This window comes from Microtus oregoni, unplaced genomic scaffold (genome assembly GCF_018167655.1).
Source record: "Microtus oregoni isolate MIOR12 unplaced genomic scaffold, Mior012 000043F_ref0000047, whole genome shotgun sequence".
NCBI classification, from domain to species: domain Eukaryota; kingdom Metazoa; phylum Chordata; class Mammalia; order Rodentia; family Cricetidae; genus Microtus; species Microtus oregoni.
This window is the reverse complement of record NW_024543210.1, coordinates 5,039,278-5,052,911: the sequence shown is the minus strand read 5'-3', so window position 1 is coordinate 5,052,911 and position 13,634 is coordinate 5,039,278. Positions and strand designations below refer to the sequence as shown.

Sequence of the window (13,634 nt, the reverse complement as noted above, 5' to 3'; positions counted from 1 at the left end):
AGGTCTTCAGAACCCCCACTCCCCAGCCCCTAGGCTCTTTATCTTGTCTAGGAGAGTGCACATCTGGACCTCCCATCCACTGCAGGCTACATTGAGCCCCCCACTCCCCCCCCCCCCCATCAGACGGGAATTAAAACTCGGAAGTGAGACGGAGGCGCGCTCCGCGCTCACAATAGATGAAAAGGTGGAGCACACACCAGCACACTTCTATGGACTATTACCCACAGTCAGGATCAGGGGTTCTCCGGGTCTGGGGACTCCTGCATCCCGCCTCCGGGCGGACGCAGACGCACGGTGGGCACACGGCTTGCACTGGCCCGCAGTGGAGGCGCAGAGCAAGGACGTTTAGGGATGACCAACTTTGTTGCGCTGCGGTTCCAGGGAGAGGTTTTGGAACAGTCAGCGTAAGACGGGTACTGGATGGCTGGGGTAGGGTTTCCAGAAGGTTTGCGCGAGAAACGAAGAGGCCTGGAACACACGCGGAGAGGCATTTGGAGGTGCCAAAGGGGCGGAGCCAGCGGGCTGGATTTGCGCCGCCGCCTGGGCAGCGTGCGCCCTGGATGCGAAGTTGCCAGGACAACGCGTTCTGGGCGGGGCCAACTTCGGGGCGGAGCCTGAGTCTAAGGGAGATGTAAGGGGCGTGGCCTTGAAGTCTGAGGTCGTGATTGGTGAATACTTCCTGCTCTGGGCGGGAACGGCGTGGCGGCTGGGGCTGGGCCTCGACGAGGGCGTGGCTGTTCGGGGGCGGGTTCCGCGAGCTGAAGCCGGAGGCGGAGACGTGGTTGGCGGGTCCTCGTGCCTGGGGCGGGGTCGAGCCTGCGGGGGCGGAGCCGAGCGGCGGGGGCGGTGCTGGCGAGCGCGGGGCCTGGGGCCGAGGCGGCGCGCGGCGCTGACAGCAAGTCGGTCGCGGCCTCCGGCCCCCTCGGCACCCGGCGCCGACCCGGCCGGGCCCGGAGCCATGAGCCCGGGGCTGCTGCTCCTCGGCAGCGCCGTCCTGCTCGCCTTCGGCCTCTGCTGCACCTTCGTGCATCGCGCTCGCAGCCGCTATGAGCACATCCCCGGGCCGCCGCGGCCCAGGTGAGCGGGGGGTGGGGGTGGGGGCCTGGCTGGGATGCTCGATCCGGGGGGTAGACTAGGGTCTAGTCCGAGCCCGCGTCCGGGCCGGGGGTCCAGTCTCGCCGTGTACTCGCGGCCAGCTCCGAGACGCAGGCCCGGAGAGGGGCGCTAACTATTCTTAGTAACAAATTACTCACAGCCGCAGCAGCTGCTGGGCGCCCACCGCGCTTGGCTGGGCCGCACAAATGTGACGGCAGCGACAGTCCTGTCAGGTAGGCGCTGCTGTGACCCCATCGTTCAGACCTGGAGACTGAGGTGCGCAGAGGCGAAGTCACCTGCCCAAGGTCACACAGTTGGTAAGCCTTGATTTAAACCCAGGTCAGCTTGGTTTCAAAGTGGGTACTGCTAACTTTGGGACTTGGACAGGGCCACTTGTCCAAGTACAGAGCACTGTACTTTCGTCACATTTCCCTGTGTCTTTGTTTCTGTCCTGGGACATTTCATTTGTCCTCAGAATTTCCATTCCTGGCCCTCACCCAGTTTACCAGTGGCCCCCATTCAAAGCTAACCCTTCTTTTCTTTTCTTTTTTTCTTTCTTGAGACAAAATCTCTTTACATGGCCCTGGCTGCCCTGGAACTCATTATGTAGACCAGACTGGCCTCAAATTCACAGAGAGATCCCTCTGCCTCTGCCTACCAAGTGCTGGGATTAAAGGCATGCACCACCATGTCAGGCGAAAGCTTTCTGAAGGATAGAATCACTGTGTTACGGCAGTGACCAAGGACTTCCCATCACTTTAGAACTCAAAAATCCAATCCCACATGAAGCATACTGCAAAGCTAGCAAGGCCCCTGCTGAGTTCACAGCCCCTCACAATACCTGTCCCCTCTTGTCCCTTTTGCCCCAGCCTGCCTGTCCCCTACATCCCTCCACTGGATCTTTCTAGTCTCTTTCTCGGGCTTGTGGAGGCTATCTTCTTGATCTCACATCAAACAGGCTGTCTCCAGTCACTGTGTGAAGTCTGCCCAGCCCTGGGTGACTTACAAGGGACATTATCCCTGAAGTTCCCTTCCTCCTACCTGTTGACTGTCCCCATCCCAGAATGTGAGCCCCAGGAGGGCAGAGATGCTGTGTTTGCTTGTGTATCCCCAGTGCCTGGCATGTTGCACTTATTCAATAAATATTTGTTGAGTAAACAAATAAACAGTGGTATTAGACACACTTTTTTTTAAGACCTCTGGACATGAACATTCTGGAAGGTACCATCTCCAGTCATGGCTGCCTGAATTCCTGCTCTGGACTCAAGAGTAACCCCTGTGGCTGGTGACATAGGGAGACAACTTTTCTCTTCCCTTGGCTCTCTGCCCTCCCTGTGCCCTCCTTCTGACCTTGGGGGGGGGTCTCCCTGGGACCCCTGTGCCTTGCTTAATCAATACTTATGCATTCTACCCCACCTAAATAGGCCTTCCCCTGGCCAACATGGCTTGACTAGAATGCTAACCCCTTAGGGAAGGGGCCCTTTTGTTGGACCTCTGGATGTATTATAGTCATCTCATAGATCTGTAAGTCACTGTGCCATCTCTTGCTAAGTGTCTGTCTCATTCATGTGGCATCCCGAACGTCTCTCCCAGCAGCATCTGGTGCACGCACATGGTTCAGAGCTGGATGGTAGCAGAGTCTCCAGGTTTTGCTACACACGACTGTTCTGTTTCCAAGCCATCCACATCCATTCTCAGAAGCAAGTAAGCTTCTGTTTTTCTTACAGTCTCTTCTCCTAAACTCAGGGGCTTCAGGGCTCTCAGAACTGGTGGTCCAGAGAAGGCAGAAGTAAACTCTAGCCCCTCTCTCTTAAAACAAACAAACAAGCAAAACAAAACCAAAAACAAAAAAACCCAAATATGATACAATGTGCATACTTTAAAATCTAGCCTTTGAAAGTGTTTAGCTGAGCCTCAGAGTTACATAACCATCATCAGTAATTCTAGAACATTTCTCTCACCCCCAAGAAGAAATCCTGTATCTGTTGTCTAGCATGCCCTGTCTGCCTGCTCCAGCATCCGTACCACTGGTCTGCATCTGTCTCCGTGGATGGCCTGTACTAGACACTTCACGGGAATGAAGTTATACAATCTGGAACCTTTTCTGTCTGCCTTCTTTCACTTAGCACGATTTCAAGGGTCATCTCTGGAGCAATATGTGTCTGTCTTAGTTTGCTTCTATTGCTGTGATTAAAGAAAAAAAAATGACCAAAAGCAATTTTGGGAGAAAGAGGTTCACTTCACTTTGCAGGCTACAGTCCATCACCTGAGGAAATCAAGGCAGGAGCCTGAGAGCAGGGACCTGGAAGCAAGGACTTGGAGGCAGGAACTGAAGCAGAGACCATGGAGGAGCATTGCCTACTGCCTTGCTCCCCATGGCTCACTCAACCTGATTTCTTTACAACCCAGGATGGCACCACCCACAGTGGGTTGGGTCCTTTCCCTATCAATCCCTAATGTCCCCCAAACTTGCCTATAGGCCACTATGATGGAGGCATTTTCTCAACTGAGGTTTCTTCTTCTCAGATGACCCTAGCTTGTGTTAAGTTGCAGAAACAAACACAAATCTTAACCCAAACAATCTATATCTCTCTGTTTATGTTGTCTTTCTCTCCATCTCTTACACCAGAATGTACCTGGAACTTGCAGGTGTGTTGAGGGCGGAGCAGTGTGAAGAGACTGACCATAACCGGATTAGACTCTTTAGTAGGTGAACTGAACAATGCAAAGTTCAAAGATCTTGGGTTTAAACTGGATTGGTGGTCAAATATAAAACTAAATGAAAGTTCTGGAATGTCTTCCAGCACAAACGAGAGGCTCTGGCAATTAAAGCCTGCTCATCCCGTGGTTGGTAGGAAACCTGCGTTACAGCGTCTGCCCTTTGGTGTTCCAGAGCTCTGCCAGCTTGCAAGCAAGGAGCTTTTTGTGTGCAAGAGGCAGCTGCTGCACCCCCACCCTGCCCTCCATCCTCCTTACTCTGCAGGAGGCCCTCCCGCAGTGTGCCTTCTCTGCTTTAAGTACAGCATCCCACTGCCCTGGTCTATGTAATTGCTGAAGACTGAAGCCCAGCATCCCGACTCTCCACAAACACTTCCTGCATCTTTATTTCTCTGCCTCTGAGGTAGTCATCAGCCCCTGCTTGCCTGGTCCTGTTCAGTGGGTATGACTTGATGACGAAAGGTCTTCTTTAACCTAGTTTTTATTAATTTTTGGATAGATGTCTTGACATTGTTTCCTGGATGGTCTGGTGGAGAATTTGTTAGTCTTTTCTTCCCACTCAGAATTGCTGGCTCATAAGTTGGCTAGGATGAGGACTATTCTACAAAGCACATACAGGACTTAGTCATGGGAGACTGTCACTTCTGGTCCTGTTATGTGGTACCATCCAATGGATCTTGAGTTTACAGCTGAGCATTAGGTACCTCTGGTACACGACACAAACATGGCTCTTACCTTCACACATTTGTGGTAGATAGCTTGCTCCTAGCCACTGTAATGATATCCCTTTGGTGGCCTCACAGTGGATCCTCCAGTTGGGTACTGCTCTTTTTCTGCCCAAATCCATAGAACCTTTGGATACTCACCTGACCAGTCACTCTTATGGGGAAAACATTTTGCTGGGAAGTGTTGCCCTACCCTGCCTGCCCTGTCTGCTCTGCCTGCCTTCCTGTCTGCCCTGCCTGCCGGCTTTCCTGCTTGCCTTCCTGTCTGCCCTGCCTGCCGGCTTTCCTGCCTGCCCACCCTGCCTGCCTTCCCTGCCTGTCTGCCTGCCCTGCCTTCCCTGCCCTTCCTGCCTGCCTTCCCTGCCTTCCCTGCCTGTCTGCCTTCCCTGCCTTCCCCGCCTTCCCTGCCTGTCTGCCTGCCCTGCCTTCCCTGCCTGTCTGCCTGCCCTGCCTTCCCTGCCTTCCCTGCCTTCCCTGCCCTTCCTGCCTGCCTGCCTGCCCTGCCTGCCCACTTTCCTGCCTGCTTGCCCTGCCCTGCCTGCCCTGACTGTCCTTCCTGCCCTGCATGCCCTATGCAATCTGTCACCAGGGCTAAGACAAGTAGCTTCTGTCTATGTGGAGTCCCAGTGTTCACCTAGACAATCTTAACCTGCTTGTTTTTAGAGCCAGGTCTTCCTGCTTGTTTTCTCCCTTGCGCCCCCTGCTGGAGCCAGAAGGAACAACAGCCTTCAGATTCCCTCTTTTGCCTGGCCTTCCCAGGCTGCAGTTGACCTAGGTGTAAATTTTGGGGTCAGGCAGGCCCAGGAGGAGAAAGAGGACCCAAACTCACAGAGGTGACTTGAGAACACCATCCCCAAGTATGCATAGTTTTAGGAGTGATGAATAGATGGTTCTGGAAATGCAGCTCCATAGTATGTGATGTCGAAGGTTCACCTTTCTCTTGGCAGTGACCTCAGTTGCCCTACACTTCCTGCCCTAGTACATTCACCCACCCCCTCTCCAGGCAACTTTCTTGCTTTCCTGTCTTCCCTCAGCCCTGATGCCGCCCCCTCCAATCGCATGCTCAGTTTTTATTCTCGCCTCCTACTTCCTCCGGCAAATAGAGTAACTGGGTGGAAATTCCTGTCCTGACCTCTGTTGCCCACCCTTGCCCCATGGCCAACGGGCAGCTTCCAGCTGCTCTTGCGAGTGACCACTGATGCCTTGACCAAGGCCAGCCTGTTCCCTCCTCCCCCGTTCAGCGGCCCTTCCAGCAGCACCCCTACTGCCTACACCACCCGCTTTCTTCTCTATCTCCCCCATCTTTATATAATGTGCTGCACCGATCTCTGCCACGAGAAAACCTGTCTCTCCACCCTCTTGTCGCCCCCGGTTTGTGCCCCCTAAAGCACACTCTCTAGCAGACCCTGTCTGTGGGCCCCTGGCTCTCTACCACTGACTCCTGAACTCACTCCTGTCTAGTTTGGGCCCCTGCCTCTCTACCCATGTTGCTGAAGCCAAAGCCAGCTCCAGGAGCCCAACCCTAACCCCACCCCTGCCCCTGCAGAGTGGGGTACTTTCTCAGCTCACTTCACTCTGCTTCTTCCTACCTGGTGGCACCTGCTCAGTCTTGGTCACTTGTTTTCTGTCTCCATGCATCCCTGTGGCTTCATCTGGGTACTGGCTGGAACATCAACTTCCTGTGAACCCTCCACCCTGAGTTTAGCATGGAGTCTCCTCTGAACTCCAGATGTTAGCTCTGAGTCCCTTTCCTCTACGGTAGTGGTTCTCAACCCCCCTAATGCTGTGACCTTCAACACAGTTCCTCATGTTGTGGCGACCCCCCAACCATAAAGTTATGTGCTACTTTGTAACTGTAACTTTGCTATGGTTATGAATCATAATGTAAACAATCTGATTTGCAACCTCTGTGGGGCTGTGGCCCACAGGTTGAATCCGTTGCTGTAAGCCCTTCTGTGTTGGGCCGTTGACTGGCACAGACTAGCAGGTTCACAGCCATGCTTCTGACTTCATCTGCCTGTCTCAAGTTGTTGGTTCTGGGACAAGAAAGGAAAAGAAAGTAGCTCATGGGTCAGGTCCTCTCTATGGAGGATGCTCATAGAGAAAGGAGCTAAGCCAAAAAAGTGAGGAACCTCTGGGAAACTGAGGCACAACTTTCCGTACAACTCTTGGTGCTTGTGTTCAGTACATGTCCCACAGATGTCGCATTGTCTGAGGAAGCAGGGTCACTGATGGGTCCTGCTCTTATAGACAGGCCCTGAGAAGGCCCTGGCACAATTGTAGAGTAGCTATGATGGCTCTCAGCCCATAGGCATGGCTCATCACCTGAGGAAAAGGTGGATTCCCTCATTAGCTAGTTGTCCAGGCCGAAGGTCTCTGTCTTACTGACCCGCACCTCTGTACCTGGGCTTTGTTTTTATCTCTCTCTGGCACTGCCCTGGTATGCTGCTCTTTACCTTTCAACCCCTCTGGCTGCTAGTGCCTCTGATTTTGTCTGGGCCTTGACCTGCCCTCACTTCCAGTGTGGCTATAAAGGATTCATTTACGACCACATCAGACCCTCTATCTGCTTTGCTTGAAACCCACCAATGACCCACACTCCACCAGGGTCAAAGTCCACAATGTCCGCCAGTGTCTGCCTTCCCACCTTGGTGATGCCATCTTCCAGCATTCTGCTTTAGTGTGTGCATCTCCTTGCTGTCCAAGCGTGGACTTACCTCAGGGCCATTGTACCTGCTGTTCCCATTGCCTGGAGTGGTCCTCCCTCCTATATTCATGTGACCAAATCTCTCACAGCTTCTGTGTCTCAACTCACAAGCCACCTTGATGTGTGTGTGTGTGCATGTGTATGTATGCATGTGTGCATACATGTGTTGTGCGTCATTTGTGTGTAGTGTATGCAAGTGTGTGCATGTAGAGGCCAGGGATGTCAGAAGTCTTCTTCAGCCACTTTATACCTTTCCCTTTTCTTTTTCTTTCCTTCTTTAAAGACAAAGTTTCTCTGTGTAGCCCTGGCTGTCCTGGGACTCGCTCTGTAGACCAGGCTGGCCTCGAACTCACAGAGATCCGCCTTCCTCTGCCTCGTGAGTGCTGGGATTAAAGGTGTGCACCACCACTGCCTGGTTTATACCTTATTTCTTGAGGCAAGGTCTCTCACTAACCTAGATCTTGCCAGTTTGGCTACACTAGTAGCCAGTGAGCTCCATCTCGCCCTCTTCAGCATGGAGACTGCAGGGAGTTGCCCACCATGCCTCACCTTTTCCTCATGCGCACATGGCGATCTCTTTAGCAGCTGGGTTCTCTCTCAGTGACCCTGTAAAGGGGATGTACCTTCTCTGTATTAAATGTCACCCCACCTGTCTCTGTGGCTCTGCTGCTCTGCTCTATTTATCTACCACCCCATCTGGAATCTCTCTCCTCTCCACCCCACCCCGAGTCCTGGGGCTGCAGATATGCACCACCTCCCCTAGTTAATGTGATTCCTGAATTCCGTGGAACCCATGTATGCTAGGCAAGCACCCTACCAACCAAGTCACATCCCCAGCCTGGTTTCTTTTCTGTGTCGCCGAGTCTCTGGCATCCTATTTTAGTATATGTGCTGCCAAGTGAGCACTCTCTGGCATGATAGATTTACTTTCTTTTGGTCTCTTCCTGGGTTCTATGACCTAGACTTCTCCAACTGTAATGTCACTGCAATTCATCCAAGAGGCTGCAGTGGCAAAGAGCAATAAATCACACCGTGTGTGACAAGCAGCTGTGCTTAGGATCTGTTCCTCACACTGAAGACGACATATACCGTCCCCTGAAGGGAAGCCATGGGTTCATCCTGGTGCCTGCTGTACACTTCAGGCAAATGGCCTCCCCACGGCTGTTTCTACCCCACCTGTAAACAATGGCGATAATGGTTATGGTGGTGTGTAACCTGGCCAGGTGATGTTCAGGACCATGGGTAAGGCTTAGTGTGGGGCCTGGTATGCAGTGAATATCCCATAAGTGTCAAAGGCCACTGAGTCCTTCCCCAATGCCAGCCTTGGACCTCTCACAAAGGGGACGGAAGTAAGACTGCTCTCTAAGAAAGCCTTTGGTACCCACTGCACCAGGCTTTGCACCACTGGGCACCTTGGCCTGGTGCCCTCAAGCCAGCACCATGCCTCCCCCAGCCTCAGTTCCCAAGACCAACTCACCTGGTCCTGAGGGTGAAGGGTACTCTTTGAGAGTGGCCACCACCAGGCCTGATGTCTCCCTTTCTTCTAGCTTCCTTCTTGGACATCTCCCCTATTTTTGGAAAAAGGACGAAGCTTGTGGCCGTGTGCTCCAAGATGTGTTTTTGGATTGGTGAGTTCCAACTTGTCTCTTGTTCTTACCCTGCATCTCTCAGTGGGAACCCCACTTTGTCTAACCCACCACAGAAACTCCCAGGCTACCTACCGTGCCCCGACTCACTCCCAGTTTGTACCCCAGGTCAGTTTTTCCCAGCTGGGTACTCCCAGCCCCTGACCTTCCCCAGGGCACACCTGCCTCGGCAGCATCCCTGAGCACAGAGGCAGATGAGGCAATGTGAAGCCAAGACTTTTGTTGAACAACTGAAGAACCTTAGAACAGCTGTTAGACTCTCTAAGCCATTGTTTGAGGGGTTATTGTCTATCTTTCAAAGCACTTCTTAATCACATGATATTGCTTAATTCCTGGCACAAGCTTTTGTGGGCAGAGGAGGGTATTTCAACTCTCCTTTCATGGTGTGAAAAGTGAGGTTAAGGGAGTCTTGACTTAGCGATGAGTTAACAACAAAGAAGAGACACATGCATTGCACCAAGCCTCCTGGGCCCCAGAAGAAGCTCTTGCAACTAGGGCTGAGTGTCTCTTGGAATGTGATGTTTCTGCTCCTACTGACAGTGGGGACTGGCTGAGCCAGGGTTCATGGTATTCAGGCCTGGGGAGTTGACATTCACTTTGGTTCCCAGGGCAAAGAAGTATGGTCCTGTTGTGAGAGTCAATGTCTTCCACAAAACCTCAGTCATTGTCACGAGTCCTGAATCAGTCAAGGTAGGACATGGCTCCCTTGTGCTGTCCTTCCCTTTCCCTGGTTTGTGGGTAACACTGGGCTCTAGGAACCAATATTTCCCTTCTAGCCAACCTTGTGTGAGTCCTCTCCAAGCACTGATGTATTATTACAGGCTTCTCTGTGTACTCCAACCACACGATAAGTTTAATCTCCCCAGAGATGGCCATGGCCATACTGGTGCAAGGGCAGGCGCAGGCACCCACCTCCTACACAAAAGAACTCAGATATGACCTGGGGCAAGCGGCCTCATTTTTCTGGGCCCCAGTTTGCTTCTTCACCTGTACAACAGTCTCTCACAAGATGACTTAAGAACTGGACTGGATTGATATGTGCAAGCCCTCTAATCCATGTCTGGCACACAGCAACGCCTCAGTAGATGGCGCTGTTCCCATAGTGTACTTGTGAGTGTGGCTCTCCGCATGCAGGGTGGCTGTGGTGACCCTGAGAGAGACAAAGTACAATTCAGTGTGTGTGTGTGTGTTTAAGATTTGTTTTTAACTACGTGTGTATTTGTGCATCTCTATATGGGTCTGTACATGTGAGTGCAGATGCCTATAGAATCCAGAAAAGGGCTTGTATCCTCTGGAGCTGGAGTAAAGGTAGTTGTGAGCTACCTGACTCAGGTGCTGGGAATTGAACTCAGGTCGTTGGTGAGAACAGTAAGTGCTCTTAACCTCTGAGCCATATTTCCAGCGCAGTATTAGTGGATTTCATTTTGTATCTCTCTGGTAATGCTGGTAATAAAGCCCAAGGCCTGGGCAAGGCCTGGGTCCTACAAGGGCGCCACCACTGAGCTCAACTCAAGCCCAAAACTAGAACTTCATGGACACATCAGGGGACAGATTGGACAACCATGACATCAAGAACAAAGATAAAATCACTTAAAAATACAAATTTCTCTGGTGTGGTGGTGCGCTCCTCTAATCCCAGCACTCTGGAGACAGAGGCAGGAGATCTGTATGAGTTCAAGGCCAGCCTGGCCTACATTGTGAGCACTAGGTCAGCTGAGCTACAGAGTGAGACCCTGTCTCAAAAGGAATTCTTTTTTAGTCGTTGTTTTGCTTTGCTGCAGGATGCTAAACTCCATCCTTGCAGGTGAGTCTGGTCCATTCCAGCCTTGACTGAGGGTCTGTAGTGAGGCTAGAACAGACCTGACTCTGGGCTGAGGCAGCCCCTCTGTGAGGGAAGAGCCACTCTGTCCTCTGCTGAAGCTTGTGTCTGAGGTTGGTGTGCTCTGGGCCAGGCAACCTCAGCCACCTGTTGTGTGTGTGAGCCCCGAAACCCTCAAAGCCGATGGCTGCCCATTCATTCTGTCAGCTCAGGTTTCACAGTCTCACCGTGTGTGCGCACATGCGTGTTCACGAAGCAGCATGCAGCCCTCAGGAGCTCTTTCCACACACAGCTCCGCTTCAGAGTGCTGGCCTCAAACTGCCAGCCTCCTGTGGCCTGCCTGGAGCCTAACCTCTGACTGTTCCACTTAGCAGGCTGCTGGGCTGTATCTGGGGCTCCTTTAGTGCCTTCGTCCTGGAATTGGCTGGGTGGAGAGCTAGGATGGCCCTCGGTCACCGTGCCCGTCCTTGCCTTACTTTTCTGTCCTTCTGCTCCACAATCCCGCATTGCTTGTCCGAGCATCTGAAAATATGCACTTTATACATTTCCTTTTGCCAACTTTTCTGGTTATTTGCAGCAGTAAGTCCCTAGCTGTTACTGCCTCACCTGTGACATTAGTAGAGGTGACCAGAGGAAGAGGTAAGGTGTGGGGGTTTCCCTGTGTATGTCTCCCACCCCCAAAGCTCAGCTCAAGAGTCAGTCATGGATCCTCAGCCTCTGGGACAGCAGGCTGTGGGAGATCCTGGGGGTGACATCTCCATGGTGGGGACTCTAGTTTAGTGGAGGAGGGTACACAGATGTGGGGGACCTTTGAGAAGAGTAGGAAGGTGACATTTGCTGGCATGGTCTTGGCCAGGTGGGTGATGACAGAGCTTGAATTATAAACTGAAGTGTGTGGGGTGGGACTGAGGTCTCTGGGTTGGATGAGAGACTTTGACGTCTCTCATGGTACAAAGTCAGCCACCTCTGGGGATTCCTGTTAACTGAAAGCTTGGTGTGAGACCCCGGGGCAGAGTCCACAGAAGCTAGTAGCCCTGGAAACTTAGTCTCTGACTGGGCCCTGTCGACTCCACTGCCCGCCCCACTTCACACATCACAGCTGGGGTGTACCTTAGAACCCAGAGTTCTCTCCGTTCACCTGGCTGCAGATTGCCTGGTTTACCTGTACCCACCCAAACATTACCTTTCTTCAGCTTTTGTTGTTTTGGTTTTTTGACAGAGTCTAACATAGCACAAGCTGGCTTCAAATTCACTATGAGGCCAAGGATGATCTTGAACTGCTGACTGTCCTGCCTCCACCTTGTGTGCTGGCATTATAGGTGTCCACCACCATTCCCTGGGCACTGCGGATCCCAGGCTTTGTGCTCACCGGGCAAGCACTCTAACTCAGCGGCATCCCAAGTCCTGTGTGCTAGTTTCCAATCTCTGTTTTTCCATCTGTGCGTAAGATGAACATAAAACAGCTTGTGTATCTGAGGGTCGGTGGAGTAGGAAGTGAACTGCAGGATGTTGGCGTGTCCTTGGCATTTATTGAGTGCTTGCTGTGTACCAGGCACCATTTTCAGCTCTTTTGCTACAGAGCTAACTTACTCCCCACTACAACCTGGACCAGGCAGGCACCTTTCACCATCATTCTCAGACAGGACCAACTCATCCAGGGTGGTGGCATTAGCAAATATGGAGCAGGATGCTGAGCCCAGCCCAAGCCATTTTCACTGGGCCCCACTGCCCATGAGGCTGTTGGGTAACATCAATATTGATGCCACATAGCTCTTGAGAGGCAAGTTTTCCCTTCCCCCAGAAAGTCCTTCTTCCTCTGAGGCTGGCTTGGGGCTGATGACAGAGCATGTATTCTGAGGGTCTCTCCTGTGTGTCAAAGGCTTCACCAGTGTGGGCCTCTTTCACATTTCTTTGGAAGGCATGGTATAAGGTCCCATGCCCACTCCAGCTGTGGTCACAGCACAAGTCCCAGCATCTCTGGACCCCTCTCTATATCCCTCTACAACTGCTCTCTTAAAGACAGGCTCCTGGGTGTGTGACAGTCTACTAGGCCATGTATTTGTTGCGTTCCCTTTGGGGCCGGGGCAGAGCTGGTGTCAGCATGCTGTTGAGGGCAGCCTCTCATGGACTGTGTTGTTTTGGGGGGATATTTAGAAGTTCCTGATGTCCACCAAGTACAACAAGGACTCCAAGATGTACCGGGCGATTCAGACTGTGTTTGGGGAGAGGTAAGGACCCTAGGAAGGAGGGCTCCACCGGGAGCTATACGCACGATGACTACCCTGTGCATGGCCACCCCGCTCTTGTCATTGGCATTAATGCCTTTTCCCCTCTGGGGACAGACAGTAGCATGGGAGTTTATTGATGCTGGGACACAGGGTCACCTTGCTCATTTCTTTATTTAGATTGATCTGTAAAAATGGCAGGTTTGTAGGATGTCCATGATGTTTTGAAACACACATCACACTTCCTTTTCATTGTGCTAAATGGACTCCCTCACCCACACTGACACCGTGAACTGGCTCCATCCACAGTGTGAGGAGCCATCACCTCACAGGTGACCCCGTGCCCACCTTCCTTCTGGCACCCAATTCCTGTCTCTTGCAGACTGTTTGGCCAGGGCTTGGTGTCTGAATGTGACTATGGGCGCTGGTACAAGCAGAGAAGAGTCATGGACTTGGCCTTCAGCCGCAGGTGAGCATGCTGGGAGGGGCCCTGCTTGGCTAGGGGTAGTGCTGGCTGGAGAGGGCTCTTTGGTGGGGAGACCTCATTTAGGAGCTTCACCCAGCTGAAGAGATGTTTGGGGACACCAGAGGTGCGAAGGGATAGCTGAGACAGACCCCCATATGGCTAGCTGGGGAACAAGGGCTGTATGACCCCAACGGCCAGAGGTGGGGACAAGGGTGGAGTCCCTGCTAGCCAAA

General features: G+C 52.5%; 1 protein-coding gene across 2 annotated transcripts in view; it reads left to right on the top strand.

The window, feature by feature from the left end:
- Positions 1 to 758: 758 nt before the first annotated feature.
- The window catches only part of LOC121434402 (cholesterol 24-hydroxylase), a 28,028-nt gene continuing 15,152 nt past the window's right edge, over positions 759 to 13,634 (top strand). Inside the window, exons 1-5 of one of the 2 annotated variants that reach the window (XM_041633310.1) lie at positions 759 to 1,077; positions 8,793 to 8,873; positions 9,500 to 9,581; positions 12,865 to 12,938; positions 13,318 to 13,404. In XM_041633310.1, coding sequence (XP_041489244.1) covers positions 959 to 1,077; positions 8,793 to 8,873; positions 9,500 to 9,581; positions 12,865 to 12,938; positions 13,318 to 13,404 — 443 coding nt within the window. In that variant the 5' untranslated portion in view covers positions 759 to 958. The remainder of the gene's footprint in view (positions 1,078 to 8,792; positions 8,874 to 9,499; positions 9,582 to 12,864; positions 12,939 to 13,317; positions 13,405 to 13,634) is intronic. The other variant, XM_041633309.1, reaches the window with a different exon arrangement.